The 22,211-nt window shown below is 45.8% G+C and overlaps 3 protein-coding genes across 3 annotated transcripts; 1 reads left to right on the top strand and 2 right to left on the bottom strand.

The window, feature by feature from the left end:
* Window positions 1-959: 959 nt before the first annotated feature.
* faxca (failed axon connections homolog, metaxin like GST domain containing a) lies at window positions 960-8,195 on the bottom strand. Its single transcript, XM_031581542.1, has 6 exons — window positions 7,451-8,195; window positions 5,628-5,763; window positions 4,962-5,158; window positions 3,879-4,096; window positions 2,664-2,780; window positions 960-2,374 (listed from the first exon to the last, which is right to left on the bottom strand). The coding sequence occupies exons 1-6, from the start codon at window positions 7,708-7,710 to the stop codon at window positions 2,067-2,069; spliced, it is 1,236 nt and encodes a 411-aa protein (XP_031437402.1). The 5' UTR covers window positions 7,711-8,195; the 3' UTR covers window positions 960-2,066.
* Window positions 8,196-8,288: 93 nt separating this feature from the next.
* ccnc (cyclin C) lies at window positions 8,289-16,053 on the bottom strand. The gene is made up of 12 exons (XM_012815763.2): window positions 15,890-16,053; window positions 15,087-15,193; window positions 14,574-14,658; window positions 14,157-14,226; window positions 13,985-14,036; window positions 13,451-13,506; window positions 12,513-12,548; window positions 12,199-12,290; window positions 11,946-12,013; window positions 11,728-11,807; window positions 11,232-11,350; window positions 8,289-10,365 (listed from the first exon to the last, which is right to left on the bottom strand). Exons 1-12 carry the CDS (start codon window positions 15,919-15,921, stop codon window positions 10,317-10,319), a joined length of 846 nt encoding a protein of 281 aa, XP_012671217.1. The 5' UTR covers window positions 15,922-16,053; the 3' UTR covers window positions 8,289-10,316.
* Window positions 16,054-16,988: 935 nt separating this feature from the next.
* On the top strand, window positions 16,989-21,073 carry LOC105889784 (glial fibrillary acidic protein-like). The gene is made up of 11 exons (XM_031582145.2): window positions 16,989-17,412; window positions 17,647-17,797; window positions 17,938-18,087; window positions 18,323-18,442; window positions 18,767-18,862; window positions 19,134-19,268; window positions 19,488-19,598; window positions 19,731-19,841; window positions 19,977-20,101; window positions 20,366-20,854; window positions 20,989-21,073. Exons 1-11 carry the CDS (start codon window positions 17,213-17,215, stop codon window positions 21,071-21,073), a joined length of 1,773 nt encoding a protein of 590 aa, XP_031438005.1. The 5' UTR covers window positions 16,989-17,212.
* The last annotated feature ends 1,138 nt before the right edge of the window (window positions 21,074-22,211 follow it).

The following is a 22,211-nucleotide window of genomic DNA, read 5'->3' on the forward strand; positions in this document are numbered from 1 at the left end:
CACTTGGGACTGTCTAGTCTGCAGCAATGTGAACGAGCAATCTGGCCTAATAGTGAAATGGGGATGAACTAATGGACAAAGCCAACAGAGGGAAGACAGTGGACTGCAGCAAATATTTCCACTTAAGGAAACACTGCTTGTCACATCAACTGGTACATTTGCTCTCATCACTGCCCAAATGGCCAAGTGTATCGCACTCAGCCTCAGACTGGCTGAAGGAGGGCACTGCCCTCGCGCTGGGTTGGCAGGGGGCCATCTATATATCATAAGGCTTCAAGAAACTTCACCTAAAATCAACATCAACGTCACAAACAACAATGCTACTTGGATTTGTAGACAACTGGTCATTTGCAGGATTAAATAGAATTTGTAAATAGATTTGTATTAACATTTTTTTCCACAATTTTGCGTCACTATGTGTCAACATATTCTTGGGGGGGGGGGGGGGGAAGAAATGTGACAGTGGATTCCTTCGATTCCTTGTTGGTTATCACAGTCTTTGAAATAAAGCTGCCAAGAACTTAAGCATTTCTTCAAGAAACTGGCCAACAGCTTACACAAATGCACAAGACGCTTTGAGGAGTGTCGCTATCTCTGCTAACTGCCCCTAAAGGCAGCACAACATCTCTCTCAATGGGTGCTTATGGGTGTCTGCGGCCTGACAAACACCCACACAGATCCATCCGACACGAGACAACACAGACAACACCACTCACACCATCATCAGCGAGATCTTCGTTCATTCGCTCTCTCATCAGTGGACACATCACAGGTACTATCAGCTCAACGCTTCAGAGAAAACTAAGAGACAAACCGGCATGCAATTTAGTCTGGCAGACACAGACACCACAGGACAGATGGACAAAAATGAAAAATCAAAGCCCAGCGCACCCTCTTCTTGTGTGGTCCGGTGTGTTTCGTCATTTGTTTTGTAATTCCCTGTCCCCCTCACTCCCTTCTAGACTGTTCTGCTTGAAGGCCTCTTGTACAGGAAACATGCATGGGCTTTTAAAAGGCAAGGCAGTTCCACAGAGGGTTTTAAAAGCCAATTGGTTTAGATCAAATGCTGTTTGCAGGGTAGGGATGGTCGCTCAGATCCTGCTTGAAGATGTCACTGAAACAAGCTCTTCATGTTGCCTGTTCTTCTATTAATGACTGTTATTATCGTTAATGTAATGAATTCATTATCAATTGTACTATTAATGATATAAATAGATTGATTAATTAATTAATCAACCATTAAGAGTCACATTCTGTTATCAAACTTGCTCAGTCGTCTTCCAATGATTGTTAATCATTTCAGTGCAAACTGATCTCTCAGAGAGTGGAACAAACCAAAGGGCGGAATATTCTGGAAACATCAGCTGCTGTCTGGACTGAAGAGGTCATTCACATCTCCAGACAGGCAGCGAGCAGACCTGTCCAATCACACACAGGCAGCAAGCAGACCTGTCCAATCACAAACAGGCAGCGAGCAGACCTGTCCAATCACACACAGCACGCACTGAAGAGGGTCACAAACAGTATGCAGACAATAAGTACGAGTTTGTGAGATCATTTGAGTATGCCGTAGTATTTCTACACAGGCATATCAATATCACATGGACATTATTATTGGAACTAGGAGTGGTACTAAGCTCATGTCCTTTATATTAACATATAATATATGTGCCATACCAGGTCCAATGAGAGGCTCAGACTTTATAAAACTGTAAAAACAGACGACTGAAGGATGTTCTGTAGACATGCTGCCGTAGCAATAACTGGCTGCACCGAGGTGGCATCTGACCGTGGGTTACTCGGCAACGGTGTCATCGACTCCCGCTCTCTCTCTCTCCCCCTCTCTCTCTCTCTCTTCAGCTCCTGCTTGCTTTCGTCTGATGCTTTCATGCTTTCGTTTTCACCACCACCATCATCCTCGTCATCTTCATCATCTTCACCAACATGGTCTTTGTGATGCAGTCATCAACCCCTCCAAGAGGAAGGCAGGAGAAGGAGGGGGGGGGGGGGGGGGGGGGGGTTGGCGAATGGAGACAGAAGGGGTCCGTGCAAGGCATTGTGGGAATCTAACCCTTCAGCTGATCCGTCTCTGAGACCTCTGTGTCCATGTCGGAGTCGCAGAGCGACTGGCCCGTGTGGTCGCTGTCTGGCGTGTGCAGGTTGGAGTCCAGCGAGTGTGTGGGAGTGTGTGTGTGCGTGTGTGTGTTAGACGCGTCGGTCCGTGAGTACAGGCCCAGGTCCAGCAAGTGGGAGGACGATTCGGTGCTGTCATCGAAAGAGCCGTCGTAGTAGAAGTCGTCCACATCCACAAACCACTCGGGCCAGAATTTTCTACGGATGCGCTCGCAATACATGGCTAAGTTGATCAGCTCACCTGCACAGAGGAGAGGTCACAGGGGTTAAAGGTCAGAGGGCATATGTTGTAGTAACATGCTTGCCTCTCACATGCTCAGCATTAAGTTATTCATTTTTTTCTTGCTTCAAAATGAATTAAACAGGATTTAAAAAAAATAAAACACCACCACACTATTCACCAAAGTTTGTGTGGCTTCGGTGGTATAAACTATGAATATTACTGTAGATTTGCCGGACAAAGTCATCCAGTCACTGTTTTTGTCTGCTTGTGATTGTAGATTGGTCACTGCGGGATAAACAATCAATACCTTTGATCAGCTGTTCAGGACGAGTGCCCGGCAGGGTCCACATGGCTTGGGCAAGATGGCCAAACACCGTGGCGTCCAGCGTGGACATCTTAGGCCCCATGATGTATTTCTTGTCACCTACACATGGTGCAACAATGGTTATCGTCAATCTATGGCAAATAGCTAATTACTTAGAATAAGAATAGTAGGTGCTGGGACATGTAAAGAAGCAGAAATAAAAATACCAGATTATTGTTGACCTTTTGTTGACCCAGAAATATACAGGATGTTAATGCAGTTGTCAAACTATTGTGCACTTAAAATATCATTGTCTACAACAGATTACTTAGAGTCAACTTGACTTTAAATGAATAGCTCTGGCTTTGTGGAAGCTCTACTGTTTTGTTCAGGAAAACCTGCATTACAAAATCAGTGACAAACCACTGCCTTAGTGGCTGTAATTCACCCTTTGAGCCAGAGGAGGGCAGCACTGTGACACTGCAGTAAAATTTTGTAACCTGTTTTGAAAGACTACTGGATGTCATATGTAATGGTTACATACCATTGCAAGATGATGGAGCACAAAACATCTATGTCTCTACAGCAGGAAACTAAAACAGTAGGTTCCATTTTGATTTATCAAAATAACGGTCAGAAGAAGAGCTGCTTATTTGCCCTGACAAAATTGATCAAAGCCACTTTCTCACTCAATCTCTGCTCTCTGGTTCTCTAACTCTGCTGTCTAAATTATGTAAGTGACATCAATGCCAGGATTCAGTGGTGTGATTATTTGTTCTGTATGGAGGTCTGTTGGTTTGCTTTGCTACTTGTTATCCATAAAGGCTTTGGAGCCCAAGGGCACGGCAGTGGTCACATGCTGAGCCCAGGCTCGGATGAGTTGACTGGATAAACTCTTCACTTCACTGATTCTAATATTCTCTTGGCAGGCTATGAAGTCAAAGCAGGACTGGCCAGACTATGAGGTCCTACAACATACAGAGATAAAGTGTGGCAGCTACTAAAGGATGTGAGTTTTATTTCTCATACAATCACACTGATTCCTCCATTCTATCATTATGAGAAACAGATGTTAGTGTGGATGCTATGATGAATATAAAATGAGGACGAGAGGGGATTAAAACAACACCTGATACAGACAGGATATAAAAACTCACATGCAAACACAGCACAGACAGACACACACACACACACACACACACAAACACACACAGCTACCTAGCAGGGTGGCAAGGGTTCGCATGTCCTTCTCCATGAGTGCATACACCTCCTCCTTGGAGAAGCGTCCGATGCCGTGGCCGAACATCTCACGCTTGACGATACCGCTGGTCAGGTGACTCAGGATCCACTTGAGCACGTGACTCAGGGGCCCGCTCACCGACAGCATCTCCTCTGTCTTCTCCAGGTTATCAATCCACTGGCAATATGCTATTGTCCTGTTCACATACACACACACACACACACTCTTAGTATATAAGTGTGTATATATCTCCTCTGTCTTCTCCAGGTTATCAATCCACTGGCAGTATGCTATCGTCCTGTTCACACACACACACACACACTCTCAGTATATAAGTGTGTATATATCTCCTGTGTGTATAATATTGACTGTCTTTGACTCCTCATATGCTAACCCTCTCCTAACAATGAGTGCTCATAGCATTGTCTATTGCAATAAGGAAGCAGAAATACTGGCGCATCCTGTTTGACACTTGTACAGGCCAATACTCATGTTCTCCAATGGCAGTACCCAATATGAGTTGGACAGAACAACAATTTCAACCTCTCGGAACACACTACTGTCCTGTTAAAAAACACTTGTTCTCATTTTACCAATCTGATGTGTACCGAGGGACTCTTAAGATTATTCACGTCCACTTTACGTGCAGTGATGGTCTCTCAGAAGTAGCGTGTCTGTGTGTGTGTGTGTGTGTGTGTGTTTTTCACGTCCACTATACGTGCAGTGATAGTCTCTCAGAAGTAGCGTGTGTGTGTGTGTGTGTGTGTGTGTGTTTTTCATGTCCACTATACGTGCAGTGATATTCTCTCAGAAGTAGTGTGTGTGTGTGTGTGTGTGTGTGTGTGTGTGTGTGTGTGTGTGTGTGTTTTTCACGTCCACTATACGTGCAGTGATATTCTCTCAGAAGTAGTGTGTGTGTGTGTGTGTGTGTGTGTGTGTGTGTGTTTTTCACATCCACTATACGTGCAGTGATAGTCTCTCAGAAGTAGTGTGTGTGTGTGTGTGTGTGTGTGTGTGTGTGTGTGTGTTGTGTGTGTGTTGTGCAGTGCTGGGTCTCTCACCAGGTGAAGTGCTCCTCCACCATCATGGCGATGGCGTGGGAGACGGCCTTCTCCTGTGGGGTCAGGCTCTTGTTGAGGGTCATGCCCAGCTTGTCCTCCAGGAAGCTGATGATGAACTCCGTGCCGAACACCTGCTCCTGGTTGTACTCGATCCATGGCATCTTACCCTGCGGAGACAACTTCCCGTCGAAGTAGTTCTGGGGAGGAGAAGGAAAAGGAGGAAAAGCAGATTAGGAACAGATTGAAGAAGTGGGCAAACTTTGCAAAACTATGCAAGTTATTCATATCCGGATGAATTCTTCCAGAACATGCCAAGGTTTTGCAGACAAGCCTTTCAACTCATAGAGAAAGATGAAGCTGCATTAATGCTGTTGGATTAAAAATAAAATGCACAGCTGTAGTGCAGCCGGGCATAGCCTGGGCACAGTACTATACGGACTTAACTGCACCACATGATGGTACAACCCCATAGAATCTGGGCACCATTTAAATGATGTTTGCAAGGAGCACAAGTTTCAGAAAAGACACACACACACACACACACAGACGCACGCATTCATTCACGCACGCACGCACAGACCCAGACCCAGACCCAGACCCAGACACACACACACACACACACACACACACACACACACACACACACACACACACACACACACACACCTGGTAGGGCAGGCCCAGCATGCGCAGGTAGGTCTCCATCTTGAGGCAGAAGGGGGACAGGCTGGGAACTCCACTCTTGGGCCGGGAGAACTGGTGAAGGATGATGGCATCTTTGGAGTTCAGCTCCTGCTCCTTCCTGTGAGGCACAGATGGCTGGGGGTCAGTGTGAGACTCACGCTGGCCTTGTGTATTTACAGGCTAAATGTCTTGGGAGCACTGAAGAATGTCCTCAAGGGTGCTTTACTGTAGATGATTAATAGTGATTAGTGATTAGTGAATAGTTGTGTCGCCTCTACTGTGATGTGCACCTCAGCTAGGACCACAACAAAACAAAAAGCAAAACAAAACAAAACAAAACAAAATCGCAGCAATCCCGTCATCTCAAGTAAGTTTAAGAGTCTGTGAATGCAGGCAACTGAACAAATCAATGCTATTTTTAACTTTCAATGTGCAATGTACAAGAAATTCAGATGTGGTCCTTTTTGCTAAGGCCTGAAATTCGTAACTTCTCCACTCCAAAACGCATATGATGACCAAATCGCCTGGTCTGTTTAGTTCAGGTATAGTGTAGTGCAAATGTGACTCTCTATATCCTTCTATTTCACCATCAGCTGTACATAAACTCATTTTCCTTTTTAACTGGCATCTCCTGGGACAACCTGAAAGCGCTGAAGTGCGTGAGTGCCTGGCGCACAGATGGGAGCTGTTCGCTTCGGAAGGGTGCTGAAAAATATGTTCAAACTCGCGTCATGGAACATTTTCTGCCATGTTTGCTGAAGTCTGTTGTTATGTGAACCGGCTGAACTCAGATTGCCTTCAAACAAACCTTAAAACGGCATTGATACACCGACATTTGTCAAACAGTCATGATGAAATTGAATATAAACTGAATTTCAAGGTTGCTTCACAAGAGAAAACCATGAGAGTCTATCGTAGACTAGGTTAACGACTATTGCATTATAACCTTTTACATGACCTTTACATCTATATGTATTTTCTGACATTTAGTATGGGATGTGGATTACGGCAAATTTCATATCACTGTAGGTGTCCCAAGATGTCTCTGTGTGTAGGTCTAGGCTATCTGTCCGCTGCGTGTGGGACTTGCTATTCTCTCCTAAATGCAAAGGCATAACATTTCAACTCAAGCCTTATATTTCTTCTTTCGATAGCCTACTGACCACGGCTGTGCATTTAATGACCATCTGTGCTCTCACGTGAGAGGTCGATAGAGGTCATTCTGACACAACTGCAGTATTTCCTCCGGGACCGCTCTCGACAATAACACGAGTAGACATCTTTGGCACAAAATGCCCCCGTAGCACTGTTGTCCTTGAATCATTCGGTGCCAGAAATAGGCTCTTTGGACAGCTTACTCGAATGTACCAAACGCGCTATTGTTATTTTGCACCCAGCCGTGGATAGAGCACAGTTTCCAAACTGACTAGAGTCGTGCCCATCCTTTTGAAGACGAGCAGTCTACAACAACCGAAAAGGCTGGGCAATTCCGCTCGTGCGAGTCATTAGGGAAACACGGACTCTGCTTCAAACGGGCAGTTGCATCACGTTTACTCGACTCACAGACTCACGAGCGCTATTCTCAACGTTTTTTCCCCCTGCTCATCCCCCCCCCCCCCCCCCTCTCGCCAAACCCCCACCGCACCCAGCTCCCTCAGATGGCAAAATTACACAATATACATCACGAATAACAGAATTCTCACGTAGGTCGGTATTTAACGCATAACCAAATTCCCAAAACATTATTCACACGGAGTCAGCTGTGAGTCGTGATCTTCTTCTGCCAGGCAGAATGTGTTTGGTACCTAATAGCCAGCAGCTCGTGCAGCAGATAGGCAGCGGCAGCAAGGAGAGCGCCCCCGGTCAGATAAAGCGTTTTCCTCCACCAGGAATCCGAGCCCAGCGCCGACATGATCCCTGCGTAGTCCTGCAAGGGGTAGGCGATGATGTACCCATATAATGAATACTGCTCATCCGAGCCGCACAGGCCGAAGGAGAAGCTCTGATTCCGGCCGAAGTCAACCACACAGGAGGGAGACCAGGCGAACCCTATTCTCCAGTACATTCTTCTTTCTGCGTCTCCTTTTTCCGCCCTTTGGCCCTTTCAGGCTTCAGCAAGGGAGGCTTCATGGGTGCTAGTGGTGCACGGCGAGGGCCGGATCGGGACTGGGGAGCTCGGGGGTAGCGGGCATCTCGCCTGGCTGTCGTCCCCGCGTCGGGGTCGGCATCCTCCGCAGCCGAACACCGCTGCTGTCTGAATGAGGAGTGACGTCACGAGGAGTGTATCGCTCAGCACTCACCCCCACCTCACGGACACACACACATACAAGTTACAATCTCTATCGCCGCTTACCCTTGAAAAATCACTCATCACACTCCAGCACCTCAACTAATCAGCGCTTAGTCCATTAGAGAACCAATACCCCACCTAGCGCTCCCGTTTACAGGGCGCTTTCATCTCTGGATATTGCGTAACAGCTTCGTTCCTATTGCAAAAGTAAACAAATGGTCGACGATGCACTTACAGCAGGTGTCGCTATGCTGCAGTTTAATGATGTTCAGAGCCCAAGTCACATTCCTAGTCGTCAGGGACATTTGCTGAAGTAACCGCCGCCGACATAAAGACGCTTGTGAAACACAATATTTGTACCACAATGGTTGATTTTTTTTATTAGACATCGCTCAACTTAGCCCAACTTTCAAGTAACAACAAAAGCGTCGTTGGTGATAAAAGCGCGGATCCGGGTGAGTTCGAATATTGACCACTTATAAAAAACGTTCACCCTAGGGGAGGTTAAATGCAGTGAGAGATGCAGTCCGCGATTCTAATCCCGTACACTTTTTGTCAAATTCAGCGAGTTGCTCCTCTAGCTGTCCGTTCAGTGTTTGCTGTCAGAAAACTCCAGCGTTCGTACACAGCCTTGGCTCTGTAGAAGGGAAACAAATATAGTGGCTCGGACCGAGCCATAATCCATCCCAGCCAATCACCACAGGTGCTTCAGGAGTACGGAAGGGAGGGATGTAATTTGATTGGCTGTTGAGCTAAATAATTAACAACCTTGTGCGAAAACGATTCTCGAGCTGCATCTTAAAGAAAACAAAATGGGATAATAAAACATGTACTCCTTTAAGAGCATAAAACAAAACCAACGAAGGGCAGTTTTTACTAATATATCAGACATCAAACCAGAATGCATGAAAACGTATGTAAGTACGTAAACTAATGTAGATCAACAAAAGTGACCAGGTGGTATTTTGGTTTGTCCTCAAATCCTCAGAATCTCTCCAGTGCATTCCCAAACACACATACTGAGACATATCAGAGCGGGGGAAAAAAGACATGCAACGGCAGAAATGAAGACGAATCTCTAAATACAACAGTCAAATTTACTTTGCAATAAGAAAGGGAGCAGACTATGGGCCTGTATGATGATGTTTTCAACATGCCTGCCATAGCTGGTCATCTCATATAGTTGAGGCCCTATAGTGTCAGTGGTAAACAGTGGCTAGAACTGTAGATAAGGCCCATGTCTCAGTCTCTCTCACTCACATATGCACACATACACACACATTTTTACTGATCTGAGAACAGGAATGAATGTCACATCAGCTCAACCACCAAGTCACCATCACACCACAATAAAACTGCTTAAAAATCACCCAAACTACTACAGTACATCAATACCAGCATAAAATAGAGGTTAATGTGTTTGGGCTGATCAGTGATTGATATATATATATTTATGTATATATATATTTTTTATTCCACGCTAAATTACATTAAACGGAAATAAAAAAAAAGAAAGGGCACAACATAGGGATGGTTCATCAAGGGGACTGGGTCAGATGATGAAACAGAACTGAAGACATTTCACACAAACCCTGCCAATGAACACCTATGACCCCTCAACCATACATTACAAAACAGTGTCCAGTAACTTTAAGGCTCTGCTTCCTCATGGCTTTGACGTTTTCATTCAAAGAGCCAATCAGACTGCTGTTACACACAGCCTGCCAGCCAGCCAGCCAATCAGACTGCTGTTACAGACAGCCTGCCAGCCAATCAGACTGCTGTTACAGACAGCCTGCCAGCCAACTGGTGGTGTGCGTGTCCATTTAGAAGAAACACAAAAGGAAAAGGACTGCTCTACTCCCTGAGGGATGAAAACACTCCATAGGGCGACACACACACACACACACACACACACACACACACACACACACACACACACACACACACACACACACACACACACACACACACACACACACACACACACACACACACACACAATAATGATCAAGTTTTCTTTGTTCCCACTGAACTCCCACTAAAACAGGTGCTCTGTGGGATTATTCAAGGAAGTCAGGATCATCAACTTTCTCTTACACCCCCCTCCCTCCACAAGCATAACTACCACTTCCACACTCCATCACCCCAATCCCAATCCAAGGCTTTAACCCCCCCAACATAGTCTGGTCTGCTGTCCCCCCTCCCTTAAGGTCACATGATCATCAGAGGACAGGTACAATATGAGTCTGTTTCTCTGCTTCTGTTCCTCTGATAGGTTGAGGGGTCATGTTCCCCCTCAGACTGTGCATAGGGGGCGGGGCAGAGAGGGGGGGGGGGTGCTGATTGGATGGCTCTTGGGTGCTTTGCTGGCAGTAACTCTATGATTGGCCGTAGTTGTTCTGGTTGCCATTGGAACTCTGGTCGTCGCTGGAAGGGAAGACACAAAAGAGGCAAATTAGTGAAATCCCGTTTCAAAGAAATATATTAACGCAAAAGAAATGAAGTGGAATACACGGTTTCATCCATCTTGAAACAGCTGTGTTTCAGAGATGGGCAGAGTCAGAGACGGTACTCTCCAGAGTCCATTGCTATGCTAAACTACTCCCTATTGATCTGCCCTCAGCGCACAGAAAATAAAGTGCTTATCAAATCAGGCAGCTGAATTCCTTCAGAAATTCACCCAGCAGACAGAAACATAAATATCATTATTATATGACTGCTTATCTCCTCAAATCTGCTCTCCACTACATTAACACAGTATATGCACATCATTAATTTATATTGGATGATGAGGACTAAAGTAAAACACTAAAGATACAGTATTGGTAATAACTGCCCTTCAGTGTACCTCTTAGCACTAGGATGCTAACATCTACACTCTACTAGGACTCAAAAGAGCTAGACTGTGGCCTCCCAGTTGAATCCTTGGTGAGAGGAAGATTGAAACACTCCCTCTGTGGACTTGCTAGTGGCTGTAGTTGAGAGGGCTTAAACAGGTTACCTGTTGGGTGATTGAAACACGCTCTCTGTGGGTTTGCTAGTGGCTGTAGTTGAGAGGGCTTCACACAGGTTACCTGTTGGGTGATTGAAACACGCTCTCTGTGGGTTTGCTAGTGGCTGTAGTTGAGAGGGCTTCACACAGGTTACCTGTTGGGTGATTGAAACACGCTCTCTGTGGGTTTGCTAGTGGCTGTAGTTGAGAGGGCTTCACACAGGTTACCTGTTGGGTGATTGAAACACGCTCTCTGTGGGTTTGCTAGTGGCTGTAGTTGAGAGGGCTTCACACAGGTTACCTGTTAGGTGGAGGCTTGGGCTTGGGCATCTTGTTGAGCACGGCAGCCATTTCCTTCCGGTCGTCAAAGTTCTTCCACTGGTCGTAGAGCTTCAGGATGACTCGAATGATCTCCAGGATCTGCACACGCGCACAAACACATGTAGCATGTCACAACTCTCACAGCACGACAAGCAACAGATGGGATATTCTGGAGGCAGATCTGCTTTAAGCAGGGTGGGTGAATTAGATGCAGCATCACTGCAACACTAACAGTGTTATGAGTGTGTGGGTGTGCATACGTTTGTGGATGATTCATATGCAAGTGTGTGTAGATGAATATCATCATGCTGTTTTTACAACTGCATCTTCCATTCAACTTACTCCCAATACTTTTAAATGTCAATGCGGTTAGATTAAAGTTGAATTATTCACTGAAGTTCAATTGTGGCTTTACTTTGATTATATCTATTTATAGATATTTTCTTATACATATATATACACACACACACACTCACTTTCTCCATGTCCACAGACAGCTCAGCAAACCACTGCCTGGCATCCTTCTGTTGGACCACACACGCCACGTGCAGACAGGCTGGAGGAGGAAAGCAGGGGGGGGAAGATATTTAACGTGACACCCAGACCGACTGGATAACAATGATCAAAACAAGAGGATATATGCGATCTACATATAGAGAGTGTTATTGCTGAATACAAGGGGGGCAGAAATTACCCAGAGCGATCATGAAGGGAGGGTACAGCAGGCAGAGGTCTGTTCTGTACGTGTCGTTTACTATCCTCCTGCAAGGAGATGCATACATTACATACATTATGTAACATTCAAAAACCATACACTCACCATCATTCAGAGAGGGAAGGCTGCACAAACACAGTGCTGGCAAATACATTTGTAGAAGACTGGCATTAGGCGCACACACACACACACACACACACACTCTATGGCTCTCTATCTGATGTGCACACACCAGGCGAGAGGTAGCAGCATGTCCTCCTGCCCCATGTCTTGAACATACTGCAGCAGGGGTCTGTACGGGTGGTAGACAATCAGACAACAGTCCTGTAAAAGATAGAAGAAAAGAATGACTGACTCCCTCCATCAATCAAATCAATCTTCAGAATTAGGTCCACCAGGACACACATGGTGCCAAGGTCAGAGGTCAGAGGTCAGGGCAGAGAATGTCTTCATGAATTCTCTCCTGACTGTCATAGTAGAGCAACTGCACGAGACAATGCCTCTTTAGATCACACTGCATTTTAATATCAAGCCAAACGTTCTTACCATGAGCTCCAACAAGTAGAACTCACACTCCAGTATCTGTAGATAGACGAAGAGGAAGGGATGACGACAGGCAGAGAGACAGGACACACAAGGGGGAGAGACAGAAACAAGTTATGCTACAACCCAAGCTCTCAGCAAAGCGGTAGCGATATGAAGGATTGCCTAGCGTGCCTCAGCGTGTTGCTGAGCGGATGTGCTATCGCCGCTAATCACTTCACAGTGCTTACAGTATATCAATACATGTTCCACAAGCCCTTTGGACAGGTGGAACGCGAGCAATGGCTGCCTCGCCCATCAACCATCGCCTGGATACCAGAATAAATAACTTTGCTTGGGCGATAGCAGACCACTTGGCAGTGGCATGAGAAGACGGAGTGGGTGGGGTAGGGGTGGGGGTGGGGGGGTGCCAGGCTAGTGGCGCACACCCACACGCCTCTGCCAGTTCTGGCAGGTGGGTGGCAACACATTGGGCGGAATGTGACGCCACGGGCAGCCTGAGGTGGCCCCCCTCCAAAAGCTCCCAGAGCCAGCATGACTAATGGAGCTGTGCTGAGGAGGGGAGGCCATCAGGAACGGCCATGCACATGCACGCACACGCTAATATGGACACACTTGATATTTGTGAAGGCACACACACAGGCAAAGAGATAACAAAAGCACAATCTAGCAGACTCGCATAGAAGCATGAACTTAAACCTACTTAGAGGTTTACACACACACACACACACACACACACACACACACACACACATACATACACACTTGCAGAAACTAAACAAGGCACACATTCAAAAGCAGTCTGGTTTTATTCAGCCATCCTGTGTCTCTATTCACAAATCTATTGCAAGTCGTGGATATTCGATGGATTTAAATGCTAGATTACAGTCAAGGTAAATGATTGTGTGCCAACTGGGGCAATCCAAACGCTTTTTACTTACGTGGTTCATTCTGTAAGGGAACTCTTTGGGGAAGGCATAGGAGAAGCGTGTTTTCACTGCAAAACATCAGGAGACACACGCACAAAAGTAGTTTAGTTTCACAGTGACTTACCCATGAGTTCAAACTGTACCATTGGCATGTTGAGCTGATGTTCACTCGGACTCAATGTGTTACATTACCTACAATTTTCTATTTTCTTTGCACATGGCACATACTCTTACTCATAATACTGTGAACTTTTGCACATCCCATGGTTCATATTTTGCAAAATCTGTACAGCTCTTTCATTTCCACTTTAACATATTCTGTATATATTTATTTTATATATTTTTTTCTATGTTTCTTGAGTTGTAGGGCTTACTATGTTTATTGTTATGCACCAAAATGCCAAAGAAAATTCCTTGTATGTGTGAACTTACTTGCCAATAAAAATTATTCTGATTCTTATTCTTTATCAAGCATTTCCTGAGTGCTTGATGATGAAATCTATCACCAGCAAGATTCTACTGTGTTTGGAGTTAATAGTCACTTACACACAGAGGTGGCTGCAGAGATGAGCCTGGTGTTGGACACCACACCGAATTCCTTAACAAGTAAGAAGGCAGGAGAGTGTGTGAGGAAAAACAAGAAATAAAACAATAAAAAGTAAGTAAGGAGAATTCTGTACTGAATTACATGAAAACACCAGAGGCTGAGAATAGCTACCTCAACTTTTGATGCAAGGAACACACAGGTAGGAGCCATGAGCACAGGGTCAATGCTCTTAAGAGAGTACCTGCAGAGACAGGAGTCAAAGGTCAAAGACTGGTGTCACAACAACGCCTGTAAAAAGGAAGGAGAGTACGGCATCGTGCCCCACCGTTATGTAGAAATGAAGCCAGTATTCGTCAAAATGAGAGCCGCCATACGCAAGATTCTGCACAGTTAGTGCTTTTTAAAAAGACATAACATAATATTGGTCAGGTCTGCCCAGATTTAGTTAAATCTACTCCATGTTGTGGTTCATTCTGGTCGCTTCACATTTGTAATGAGCTTACGATGTCCATGCTTTTTACAGTAATTTGTTTCAACCAATCCATATACCAGCAACACCCTCCCACCATGTCAACCACAGTAGCTCACCTGGCATAAAAGCGCTTGAAGTAAACAGTTGCCGTGGCAATGACCTGCTGTCGGAGCTTCAGGTGTTCGCCGAGGGCCTGAATGACTGAAATAAACAGGGAGAAAAATCAAACCCCTAATGTTCATGAGCCAATAGCCCCTCTGGGTTCACACGGAGTGAAGACAGTCCACTGACAGACCTCTGCACACCTGTGGTCTAGGGATGGGTACACATAAAAGCCCACAAGGCTTCATAAGGTCAAGTGATTTTGCACACCACGCTTGCTGTAAGATTTTATTGTATATACACCACTTAATTCCTAGACCCCACAAGGTCAATTGTAAAGTGCAAGTTGATGGCGTGCCGCATAGCTGCTCTTGTCAGAGTGTCCTGCCTAAATCTGAATTTTTTTTATCAGTGGATTTCAGAAGATAAGAGCATGTAAAGGACAGAGTTTCATTACAACTGGGCTTGGAAATGATCAATTACTGACATAGACGTATTTTCCTAAACAGCTTGAAGATGCTAACTACCATTAGCAAAGAAGATCTGCAACTTCCAGTACTCCTCCTCCGTCAGGAACTTCAGGTCCTTTTGTCGCTCCTTTATCAGGTCTTGTTTGTCCAAGACCCACTGCAAGCTTACAAACCACCAAACAACAGGATTACAACTCACTCAAGCAAAATCACAGCACAAGCCTAACTGTAGAGTGATATTAACAGATGACAGCGCCATCAGACCTTTGTAAGAGGGGCCATCTCTCGTGATTCGGACACATGTTAGACACAGGGCACATTTAGCATAATTGAATGGGTTCTTCGTGTAAGATGAGTGAGGTATTGTTCTGTATAACAATGTATCGGAGTATTTCAAGTGTGTGTAGGCCTAAGGCTACCATGTTTAAATAATGAAACTGACTCACTTTTACTGCAAAGCACCAAACTGGTGCTAAAAATCTGCTAAAAATCAACGGAGTGGACCTGAAAGGCCGACGTTAACATTATCGCTACTGTGGCTGCAGTAGTCAGCTAACGGTAGGTGACTTATCGATAACGTTAGCTCAAAACATTAGCTGGCCATCTAATCATTGTGCTTGTTAGCTTTTACAAGAGTGTCGTTATAATATTCCAAGATCTATTAATTATACTGCTACTCACAGAGTTCAATATTTTATAAGCAAGGACGAAGGGAGATAACGTTTTGAATGAGTAATACTGTTCAAGTACTACAGCTAGCTAGCTAGCTTTTCAGCTGCTAACAACGCCGCGGCTCAATAACAAAGCCAAATCTTCCTGAATAAAATATTAAATATATTGTGCATTTATAAAATACTTACTAATGCGAACTCTGCCAGAAGTTCCCTGCCATCACGTTCAAAGTGAGGTAGAAAATCTAACTTGGACAAAGTTTTACAGACGAAACAACAACGGCTAGTATTTGGAATTTGTTACAAACACTTCTGAGTCGAGATGAGTCCCCATCAAATACCTCCGGTAGCTACGTGTCCCTCACCTGATATTAGTTCCGTAGTGTGTGGCGGGGGGCTACTGCATCCATTGAGGGGCCAATCCTCAGTTTCAAGTTGGGGTCCTAATTCGTTTTACTCGTATGCTTACTTTTCACAAAAGGAAGGTAAAGAAATAGCATGGTGTTTTAATTTGAGTTTATAATGTGGATGAAGTCAACAGTTAAGATCATGTCTGCTGGTTAAGTCAGAGAAGGAAGGCCAACATGACAATCATTAACCGATTTGGTTTATGACTGTCTACGCTTGCCTCTCCGCCGACACTTCGGCATATAATGCCCTTTGCTTGAATACATTGTTCTGTCAACCTTGAGTTGCCATTTTGCGCATAAATTCGTTATGGTAGGTTCGTTTTTGGAGATCTGGTAATTGGTTTACATATGAAAACTCAGATTTATGTTTTAGAATAACTTTCCCGCAAATCCACATACCATATCTATGCAGGAATCAGAATAGCATGAAACTGTAGAGGGATTTGTAAGACATGAGTCTGCACGGACCACGCCCGAGCAGATGTTTAATACTGACTCAAGCAAGCAATCGTTACATTCTTTCAAAGGCGAAAGTATGTCCAGTTAGCTGCAATTTTGTATGATCCCTCTAAAACTATGACGCATATATATCAAATGGAGATGTCCCAATGAGCCAGTCACAGTTTACTTTCTAGGTGATGGCATGCCTTACTAAAGGAGGAATGGGTAACTCTTTGGTCCTCAGGTAGCTTAAGTCACGCCATTCTGCGCACGGTGTAAAACGTGTTTTAAAAGTAAAGTGTAAAAGTATTGTCTTCTGCCTGAATATCCTCTCCATATTCAGTCAGGCACACTGATGTGATACACACGCTAATGAGCCCACCACTTGTCCCCATAGCTTGTTAATTACACCTTTTTACCCCACTATTTTTAAACCTCTTCGCGGGTGTCTGCTAGATTACTGACCGGGCACTTTCGCTCTCATGCTGGATTGAGGTACGAGATTCCTCCACGCTAGCGCACACGGTAGGATGGGCCAAATCACTGCAACTGTATAAAAAGGGCCTTTGGACGGAGAGAGGCAGTGTGTCATCCACGAACAGCATCGTCTCATCCACAGACAGCATCGCAAAATAAGAAAAAACAACCCCGCGGAGTTATCATGAGTCGAAGCCCAGAAAGGATGTCCTCCTACCGTCGCCACTTCGAGGGCGCTCTATCTGCCTCTTCCTCTCTCCAGGTGCGCGTGTCTAGCCCGTCTCCAACGCGCCGGGACAACCGTACTCGCTCCGCCAGCTTCAACCGCAGCGGCACCATGGGACGGAGAGCGGTGTCCGGCTCCCGCCGAGCCCACATGACCGGGTAGGCCTCTATAAACTCTTGAGTTCACTTACAGGATAACCTAATACAATACCAAAATCACAAACGCAACTCACTGAGTGCCTCCATGAGCAATGCATACAACCTATAACCATATAACCATAGCTAACCATAGATGTTATGTATTCTTAAATACCCTATAAAACATAGGCTTTCGAGCTAAATGACTGATGAAATATGGTAATACTCATGTAATATGACTGTTTGCTTTGTCAGTGGTGCCAGCATGGGTACACTTTGTGTTGGCATGGGACTTATGGATCTGGATACCGCGGTTGCTGATAACCAGGCCTTCCTGAGCACCCGCACCAGCGAGAGGCAGGAGATGATCACCCTCAATGACCGTCTGGCTAAATATATTGAGAAGGTAAGACCTTCTTTTCTTTCAGCCTTTCCCCTCTTTTCCCCTAACCGCTCTCCCGTCTTCATCTGTCATCTTTATCCTAATCCTGTGATGTGTGTGTGCGTGTGTGTGTGTGTGTGTGTGTGTGTGTGTGTGGGGGATAGGTGCGCACCCTGGAGTCCCAGAACAAGCTGCTGGAGGCAGAGATCGACGCTCTGCAGAACCGCTACACCAAGCCCTCAGGCCTGCGCATGCTGTACGAGGAGCAGCTCCGTGAGATGAAGAGGGTGGCCGACCAGATGAGGGCTCAGAGGGTGAGTAGGACAGACAGGTGGGGGGGGGGGGGGGGGGGGGGGGGGGGGGGGGGGGGCAAATGAGTGTGTAGTAGTGGTGTGATGATGAGGTGTGGTGTGTTAAGGGGGCAGAGGAGGCAAGTTTGGATGTGGATGGTTGTGAGACCACACCCCATCAAGTTCAAGCTCAGCTAATGACAGCTCTTCTCTTCCTCTCCTCTCGTCCTCTCTTGTCTTTCTCTACTCCTGCCTGTAGGATCTATCTTTTGCTGCTAAGGATGCCATGGCTGGTCAGTTGGAGATGTTTAGGGTCAAGTACGAAGAGGCTGTGGAGGCCAGGAAGAAGGCTGAGATGGATATTGAAGCATTCCGTCCGGTACGGCCCACGCTGTCAGCTTATTTCATCTACATTTGAGTTCACTTTTGTCTTTACATTCATATTTGCTCTTCAAACAAACACACGACTTCCCAAGTACATGAATGCATGGAATGTGCATATGTATGAGTGTATGCAGAGCTAGCGCTCAAGGCTAAGCCTACAGGACCCACTCAGTTCCTGTTTGTTGCCTCAGTGTCGCTCACCTCAGGCTTCCAGAAAGTTCCATGTCTTCTTGTGTCTAACTATAGCTATGGCTGTCTGTGGTTCCTAACTGCTCACCGGTGGTCCCCTCGGAGTTTTCAGTTATTTTTCTCTTCTCAGGATGTTGATGCTGCGACAGCTGGCCGCATTGCCCTGGAGAAACAGCTGGACAACCTGCAGCGTGACCTGGAGTTCATACAGAGGGTCCACAAGCAGGTACCGTGCACACACACGCACACACACTCACACACACTCACACAGCAGAGTTTGAGGGCTACAGCATAGTATCTCGTTTCTTTAAATAAAGACAGGTATTAGACTATATGGGTGTCTCAATTTTCGCACCATGGTGATCGGGGGGACAATTTTGTTCTCATTGGCAAAAGGGGGCCTGCCTTGAATAGTTCGGGAACCACTGACCTAAGCCGTTTGTGACAATACCATAGGGTTGTTGTTGTTGTTGACGTGTAATATCTGCTGTCCTTAGGAAATCGAAGAGCTGATGGCTCAGATCTACAGTGGCATGTCTACAGTGGACGTGGCGTATTCACTGCCTGACCTAGGGTCTGCGCTCAAGGACATCCAAGCACAGTACGACAGCATCGCTGCCAAGAACCTACAGGTAGTCTGCTCCCATCACGCTGAGGCCTGTGTTCAGGGAATTATGAAACTCTTAGAAATGACAATCACAGTTTAACATGGAGATCAGCTTTTAAACATTCAAATCTAGCCAAAAATGAACTAAACTTACATTTTTACTTTGTAAACGTGGTCTAAATGTAATAATTTAAGTAGTTTGCGAGGTCAGGATTACATCTATTATTTGACTGTGTTTTGGCAGGAAATGGACGCTTGGTACAAGGACAAATTCCAGGACATGAATAGTTCGACATCGAGGCATGTGCAATCAGTGCGGGGCGTGAGACAGGAGATCACAGGGGTTAAGAAAGATGTGAGTGATGGCTCTAATTATTATCAGTTTGTCTCATCATTAACAGGAGCAATACCACTTCATGCGGTTCATCTGTTTGTCACTCAGTCAGGCTTTGTGAGAATATGTGTGTGTGTGTGTTTGTGTTTGTAGATTCAGAACAAGGAGCGTGAACTAGAGGCTTTGAAAACTAGAAATGAGGCGCTGGAAGCTCAGATCCGTGAGGCCCAGCTACGCCACAAGAAGGAGGAAGAGGACCTCCTTGTGAGTTCTCCCCTTTCGTCACCACCATCATCATCATCACCATCATCATCATCAATACTGCTAGTAACTGTTCCCAAACTGTTCCCAGGGCCAGCTCAGCCATCTAACACTGACTGATCCTTTGTTTGTCCACAGGCCAAAATCGAGGCTCTGAAGCTGGAGCTGCGGTCCATCAAGACCAAGATTGCCACAATGCTGAAAGAGTACCAGGACCTCCTCAACATCAAGATGGCCTTAGAAATTGAGATCACCACCTACAGGTGAGATCTCTCCTCGTGTTATTTCCTCTGATCAGCCCAGTGGCAGACGTACAAGAGACAGCCAAAATAATAGACTTAATAGGAGTTTGGGAAATGCTCACAAGACACAGTTCACGTGTCCATGTGTCTATTCACTGCGACGTTTGACAGCCTGTTACCTACTGATGACCTGCAGTCAGCGTAAGGCATGGCCACCTCACACTGCTCCCGAGTACAGGCATGGGTGCCAAACTCATACTTCGTGTTCTGTTTTTTGTTTTGCAGGAAGTTGATTGAAGGTGAGGACAGTCGTCTGAACACCATGGTGCGTGGCATGTCTCTCATGAGCAGTGGCATGAGTGGCAGTATGGGTGCTGGCATGGGTGGCAGTGGGATGAGTGGTGGTGTCATGAATGGCAGTGCTATGAGTGCAGCTATGGGCACCATGAGTGCCAGTGGTAAAAGTGCCAGTGCCATGAGTGCTAGCATGGGCGCTGGCATGGGCACTAATGTGGCGGGGGGCATGGGGGCCAGTATGAGTGCTGCCATGAGCGCCTCAGCGGCCGGCTTCAGCTCCAACGGGGGCGGCTCTGCCATGGAGATGGCTTCCAAGACCATGTCCTCGTCCAATGGGAAGTCCACGATGGTGTCCTCGTCCAATGGGATGTCTAAGACCGTGTCGTCCTCCGGTGGGTTGATGTCGATGTCAGCCAGCTCAGAGTTCTCCGAGGAGCAGGCGGTGGAGATGACGGAGAGGAAGACCGTTCTGATCAGGTAAACTCACGTTTATCTGAAGCCTGTGTGTTTGTTTCACAGATGTTAAATCTTCACACACACACATACACACACACAAACATATACTCTGTGAGTGTGAGGAAGACATTTAACCCGTCTTTGTTTGCCTATAGAACAGTTAGGACTGATGAGGACGTGCTACAGAGTGACACACAGGAACGCACCTTTAAAATCTCCGGAGCAGCTGACGACCTGTAGGAAGAGGCGCCACCCCAGAGACCCCTCACCATCCTCATCCTCACCTCCCGTCCTCCAACCAAATGAACCTTTAACCTTTAACCTTTCTCCATGGTGCTCTATCCCCTACGTGTCCTTCCTCGGTGTCTGTTGGTGCGCCCCCTGCTGTACCTAACCTGTAAACCTGCTTCATGTCCCTGTGGGTCCTCTGTTCCTATGACAAGAAAATAAAAAAAACAGTAAACGATTCTCGAGTCTCGAGTCCTGTTTGGTTCAAATAATCCATCTTTCTGAAAAGAACTAGAAGTTGCTTTTAGAGGGATGTGAAACAAGAGTATAGGTGTTCTCATATGTGCAGGGTCACATCTACTTATATACAAGCACATTAAACAGCACCCACATAGTAACTACAGAACCTTAACAACCACACTGCATTATATCAAAACTACAGAACACATCCTGACCAACTCATCAACTGCCTATCATCCAGCTAAGTACTATAAGTTAGTGCAACTCGTCTGACATACTTATTGCACTGAAAGAACACAGTCAAACACTGACCATTGAGTGGCTAGAGAGTCTGTGTGAAAGTTTATAGCAAATGAAAAAAAGCTGTCACAAATCGACACATAAATGTCTTTGTAGTCAATAACAAAAGGAGCAGCTTTGAGTCCTTAGAAAAACACTCCTGTTGCACCCTTAAGCAGACATGGATCCGTCTTTCATTTGTCAACTTTATTCTTTTTAGTTCTTCGTTGGGGTTTTCACAAAGCATTCATAAAAATACCGGGGCGAGCGATCATTGATGAAGTCACATCACCTCTGAACCCCGACCTCTAGACATCCCACATCAATCAGAACCATATCCAGGATATAAACAAAACCAAAACACAATAGAAACACAATATATCTCCTCCAGACTGCCCAGATCTACTTCAGCCTACCTCGATGTAAATTATAACCATGCAAACTATCAAATACATCTAGGTCGCAACACTCCCATGACCCCAATATATTCTGCACTCATCTGGAGCATTTCAACTATGGGGTGAAACCCACGGCAAACCTAGGACTTGTTTTGTTTCCAGTGCTGAGGCTGAACCATGGCAGTGGCCCAAACGGGAGCAGTTCAGGCCCTGAGCTCTCTAAAGCGCCTTGA

Source organism: Clupea harengus, chromosome 15 (assembly GCF_900700415.2).
Source record: "Clupea harengus chromosome 15, Ch_v2.0.2, whole genome shotgun sequence".
Taxonomy (NCBI): domain Eukaryota; kingdom Metazoa; phylum Chordata; class Actinopteri; order Clupeiformes; family Clupeidae; genus Clupea; species Clupea harengus.